The sequence below is a fragment of the Urocitellus parryii genome, chromosome 10, assembly GCF_045843805.1.
Source record: "Urocitellus parryii isolate mUroPar1 chromosome 10, mUroPar1.hap1, whole genome shotgun sequence".
Taxonomy (NCBI): domain Eukaryota; kingdom Metazoa; phylum Chordata; class Mammalia; order Rodentia; family Sciuridae; genus Urocitellus; species Urocitellus parryii.
In genome coordinates this window covers 751,427-757,643 of record NC_135540.1, presented here as the reverse complement: position 1 = coordinate 757,643, position 6,217 = coordinate 751,427, and the positions used below count along the sequence as shown (strand labels likewise).

At 40.1% G+C, this 6,217-nt stretch overlaps 1 protein-coding gene across 1 annotated transcript; it reads left to right on the top strand.

The window, feature by feature from the left end:
• The first annotated feature begins 2,456 nt into the window (after window positions 1-2,456).
• Window positions 2,457-5,576, top strand: Fabp2 (fatty acid binding protein 2). The gene is made up of 4 exons (XM_026380542.2): window positions 2,457-2,523; window positions 3,639-3,811; window positions 4,669-4,776; window positions 5,526-5,576. The coding sequence occupies exons 1-4, from the start codon at window positions 2,457-2,459 to the stop codon at window positions 5,574-5,576; spliced, it is 399 nt and encodes a 132-aa protein (XP_026236327.1).
• Window positions 5,577-6,217: the final 641 nt, after the last annotated feature.

The following is a 6,217-nucleotide window of genomic DNA, read 5'->3' as shown; positions in this document are numbered from 1 at the left end:
TTGTTTGTAAAACATGTTTGTTTTTACCCAAACATATTTCTATTTCAAAAGCCAGATACGCCTATTTTTCTGACCTAGGGGAGAAGTGTCCATCATCCGTAGGCTTCTAAATTCAGAAGTCACCGTGAGCATCACTGTGGCCTTGGCCTTCCACTTGCCGTCCAGTGAGGAGAATGCTGGGTTGACGCCTCCCCAGTTATGAGGGTCTCATGGTCTTTGGCAAGAGACAGAAAAGCAAAGACAATGTAGCCTTATTTTTTCTTTTCTTTTTTTTTCGTTGTACTGGGGAGTGAACTCAGGGGCTCTCTACCACTGAGCTACACCCAGGTCTTTTTAATTTTTTGTTTTGAGGCAGTGTCTTGCCAAGTTGCCTCTAACTTGCAGTCCTCCTGCCTCATCCTCGTGAATCACTAGGGTTACAGGCATGCAGCACTGCCCCCAGCAACTTAGCCAACTTTAGTTGCAGTTATGAACGCATTGTTATGGCCTTTCTCCCCACCCCTGTTTGTATTCTGATCTCTCTTCTTTTTTAAATGAAATAATGGAGCTAGTAGAAAGTTGTTTTTAATCTACTTATTGATAAAATAAAAAATACAGTACTCACTGAAAGAGTGGTACACAACAGACAGAATCAAAATTTTAAAACATGGTTTGATCTCTCCAGCATTCTGTTCAAATTTGTCCAATACATCTTCCCTTGACCTGAGTGACACCCTGGGTAGAGCTTCCCTGCTAGCCCTCAGATAACAAGATATTCTCCAGGTACCTTCAGGCACAACAATGTCTTTTTGGTAGCTAACATCTGCAGACAAGTTACTAATGAGGAGCCTGTCCCGCACAGCGAGAGGGTCTGCTGCCCAGTTCAGGCCTGCCCTGGGCTGGAAGACGCCGCCGTGGAGGGCGGAAAGATCTCCCTGACCTTCAGTCACCCTCTGCATCCTCACCCCATACACATACCAGGCTTGGCTCTGACCCCACGCTTGGGGATGGAGAGAGGGAAAGTGAAACAGAGGAATGGTTTTAATTACGGAGAGAGCTAACATCTGGCTTTTGTTCTTTTTGTACATGGGAGATGTTTGATGTTAATTTTTTTGTCTTATGAAAGTTTTTGTTATCCAGCTAAATTTCTACTTTTTAAAATTATGCTCAGTGGACTGTCACCAGGTCATTTATACAAACTCCTGGCATCCCCAAACACCATGCCAAAAGACATGTTAGAAAATGACCCTTCAGACACGTACCACATGTCCTCTCACCTGTGGAAACCAAAAGAGGTTGGCTTGAATGTGGGGAATGGGTGCTTGAGGTGGTGAAGGTGGTGTAGGGGGATGGAAGGAGCAGGTGGGATCTGGACCTGCACACTGTATGCATGTGAGAACTAGCACGCTGAACCCCTTTAAAAAGCACAAACTACACATGCCAATTAAACATAAAATAAAATCTTTTTAAAAAAGAAGTGCTAGCTGGGTGCAGTGGTGCACCTGTAATCCCAGTGGCTCAGGAGGCTAAGGCAGGAGGATGGAGAGTTCAAAGCCAGCCTCAGCAGAAAGCAAGGTGGTAAGCAATTCAGTGAGACCCTGTCTCTAAGTAAAATACAAATTAGGGCTAGGGGTGTGGCTAGTGGTTGAGTGCCCCTGAGTTAAATCCCTAGTAACAACAACAAAAAAAAAAAGAAGTGCTGATATGTAAACTAGGAAAACACTGTGGCCAATGAGAAAACTCAAACATAAAAGGCCACCTACCATATGAATCCATTTGTATGAAATGTTCAGAAGAGACCAACCACAAAATCCAGACATGGGTGAGAAGCTGGCAGGGCTGGGAACAGAGGATCAGAAACGACTTCTCACTGTGTGTGGTTTCTCCCTGGGACGATGCAATCCTCTGGAATTAAATAATGGTGATGGTTACACAATAGCGTGAAGCTCCCTAAAAGCAGTGAATTTTATCCTTAAAATAATCAGTCTGTTGAATCTTACCTTAATAAAGAAAAACAAAGACCTGAATTTTCAGTCTCAACCACATTAACTTTTTGACTGTATTTGGCATGCAGTCTTTCTTTGCAAGACAACTGCTACTGTTTAAAAAAAAGGAATACGTGAATAATAGTCTAATTTCTCATGTTATTTGAAATTGCCTAATATACTGCACACCTTGAGGTCATATGTAGAAATACTATCTTCAGAAAGCTCACATTTGAATTCTTAAATGTTCCTGACTTCGTAGTCTAAGACAGAGTAGGTTTGCTTATCATCCTCAACATCAGCTGAACTTCAGAAGATAGAAGGAAATTATGCAAAGAGAAACTGAAGTGGTTTGTCATCACAGCAGTCAGTGATCTCTTGACCTTTAGACTTCCACATCACAGTATGGAGTTGGCTCCAAGATAAGAAACAGAATAAATTCTATAGACAGGCCTGAATCTCCACTTGCCTGTGGCCAGCACATCCGAGACCATGGCATTCGACGGAACTTGGAAAGTGAACCGGAATGAGAACTACGACAAGTTCATGGAAAAAATGGGTAGGAAGCCATTGCTCAGGGTTCTCTCTGCTCTCTCTAGGCCTTTCTCTGCTGTGGGATCCAGATGCCTGACAGCTCGGCACAGGAACAGCCACACCCGCGTCCTGCGTCAGGAAGCTCGCGCACCTCACCAGTGGGGGGCAGACTCTAAGGGCCCTCCTCTAGGACACACCAAGGCTTCCTTCCTTCTCCACCTGCTGCTTGTACCTGTGTCATGGAAAACCCACATCTGTTTTTTAATAGAGTATGAAAATGGTAGTGGGTGATGATAATCCAAATTTTAAAACATTAAATTCTTGGGAATGGGAAAGCAAAAATCATATAATAAAGTATAACAATAAATAGAAAAGAGTTCTTTCAAAAATCACTTTGAAAAAATTAGATTTGATTCTCTTTTGCTCTAACTTACAAAACTTTAGGAATTTCCTCACAAAGCTACTATGTATTTTCTTTGAGAAGTTTAACTATTTTGTAAAATCTATGCCGATACCTAGTAGCACCCACACTGTGTAAGATGGGTGATTTTTTATCATTCCACAAAATAAAAAATCTGCATCAATTGTATTGTACAGTTTAGGGATTCCAAGTTTAAATTTATAGAATTGTACATAATAATGAATTCGACCATGAAATTTTCAATTTTTACATTTTTGTGTCAGTCACAAACGTCACCAAAAGCAATGATGTATGAAGTGTAGATTTTAAAAGCAATTATGGAAAGAAAGTGTTTTAAGATTCTGTAGAAGCAGAGTTAAAGTTGCATTTCTTCATGCATGTGTGAATATGCCTCTTCATACTTCATCTGACATTTCTCAAATTTGATATACATAACACTGAAACAAAAGTGTCTTAGTCTTAGGAAAATGAATAAGCACTTGGATTTCTAAAACTCTGTGCTTCACCTGATTTTTTTGAAGTCTGGGAAAGCAGTTTGTGTCAGTCTTCTCCTGCCTGAGCTTGAACTTCTGCAGAAGCCAGCAGAGTGCTATGGGCTCCGCAGTGAGATGGGGTTTTCTTCCCCCCTCAGAATAACAACAACAACAACAACAAAACAGAGAAGCCAGGGCCTCCTGGGCACTTGGGTCTCACTTTCTCTGGCCTCCTTTCTCTTCCAGGAATCAACATGGTGAAGAGGAAGCTTGCGGCTCATGACAATCTGAAACTGGTCATCACACAGGAGGGGAACAGATTCACAGTCAAAGAGTCCAGCAACTTCCGAACCATTGACATCGTGTTTGAACTTGGCACTGCCTTTGCTTACAGCCTAGCGGATGGAACTGAACTCAGTGTAAGAACTTTTTATAAGCAATGCATTATTGATTTTTCTACCCAAAACTGAAACGGTATCTGCTTTGTCCCATTGGTTGGCTTAATTAATGCATATCTCCTTCATTTACTGAAGAAGCCCAACATTGACAGGGCACTTAAATACAGTGATTCAACCATCTATGAAGAATCTGGACTGAACTTTCTGGAAAGAACGTGCTTAAAAATTCTGTATAAGCAGATTTGAAGTTGTGTTTCTTTATGCATGTGTGAATATGCCTTGTCATACTTCATTTAACACTTATGGATTCAGAAGAATATCCTTTGAATGAGTGTGTACAGATCTGGCTCAGTATTTCCATACTGGCAGCACAAAAGCTTTCAGAGTTATGTAACATACACCTAATAGTCATTTGGTAAATACATTGAAATAGGAAGTTAATAAGTGAGGAATGAGTGAACGAAGTGAACGACCAAGAGGACGGTCTTTGCTGCAGTGTAAGTCACTGAGACATACCCTCTCATGATCAAGGTAAAAGACTTCAGAAGTCATCATCTTCAACCAGTTTTTCAAAGCTCTGTTTAGCCTTGGAGTCTTTCTAGTTGGATTCTATATATCTGCAGTGACGGTTTGACTGCTGAACGTGTTATCGACTGTGCCTCAGAGATGGCCCACGGAGGTTGTGGAGGGGCAGCATGGTATTGGTGGCATCACACAGGTCCTCCAGGACCCCCAGTGAGGCTCCAGGCTGGGGCCTGGCTCTGGGAGAGTGACAGAACCGTGGTTGTGGACACTCATGCAACCGTGGCTCTGCAGAACTAGAACCATGTGTGACACACACAAGATCTAACACATGCCACTTTGTCATCACAATGCAGGGGACCTGGAGCCTTGAGGGAGATAAACTTGTAGGAAGATTCAAACGGGTAGACAATGGAAAGGAGCTGAATACTGTCCGAGAAGTTACAGGTGATGAGCTCATCCAGGTGAGTTGTAAAAAGACCTGAAACTACTTCCCAAAGACAAAAATGATTACATGTCTTTTGAAATTGATGAGTTATATCTTTAGTTAACAGACTGTTATTTCTTTTCTTGTGTATCTTACTGATTTAAAAAATAGATATTTTTATGCATAGTTATTGAAGATAATATATATATAGAATATATATATATATATATATACTATACATGAAGATTATATATATATATATATATATATATATATATATATATATATATATATAGAGAGAGAGAGAGAGAGAGAGAGAGAGAGAGAGAGAGAGAATACAAGAACCCTAGTTTAGCTGGATGTGCTGATGCACACCTGTAATCCCAGTGACATGGAAGGCTGAGACAGGAGAATTGCAAGTTCATGGCCAGTCAGCAATTTAGGGAAGTCCTAAGCAGCTTAGCAAGACACTGTCACAAAATGAAAAATAGAAAGGGCTAGGAATTTGGCTCAATTGTAAAACTCCCCTGGGTTCAATTCCCTTCTCAAAAAACAAAACAAAAAAAAAAAACAACAACAATGAAACCCTAGTTTAGCTGAAAATGTGAATGACTAGAAGCCAAAATGTGTTTTGTAGTGGACATCTACATCTGCATAAAATGTTGCTATCAGTCCATGAAAAAATAGTATGAACTCATCCAGAGCTCCAATAATACCAATAATACTAAAATTTCTTAATGCAGATATATTAATGGCAATTTTTTAATGCTTGCTGACACCTTTCAGACCTACACGTATGAAGGAGTAGAAGCCAAGAGGATCTTTAAAAAGGAATAAGCACAGTTCTCAGGCACCGCCCGCCCAGTCTGTCCATTCAGAGCTGCTTTTCCCTGCCCATCAAGCATGAGGTTCTGAATAATATTCCTTCTACAAACATTGATGTACTTCCAGCCTTGACAAAGCAAGCAAGTAAAAGCTATTTATGATTTAATTTGTTTTATATTCTTTAACAATGAAATCCATGGGAATTCTAAAATAATATGCAACATATTTTAAAACAGAAAAATAAATACTATTCTATATATAGCCTCTTCTTTAAAACAACAAAGCTGTGTGACATGTGCAATAGTAGACAGTTTTTGTTGTGTTTATTTTCAAATTTGGCAAGCTAAACACATAGGCTGCGTGGGGGTTTCTAAAATTTTGCAATGGTTGTGAATGATTTCCTTGGTAGCATCTCTTATTATGAAAGCAATGCATACTCAACCAGAAGGCTCAGAAATAAGAAAAGCAAATGCACCCACACACCTGCAAGACCCTGGGCTTGAGCCTCAGCACTGCACTAAAGAAAAAAATATCAATCTGTTCATTTTTATAACTTCATAAACATCTTTATAGAGTAAATATTGATCATTCAGCTTAGCAAGACACTGTCACAAAATGAAAAATGGAAAGGGCTGGGAATTTGGCTCAATGGT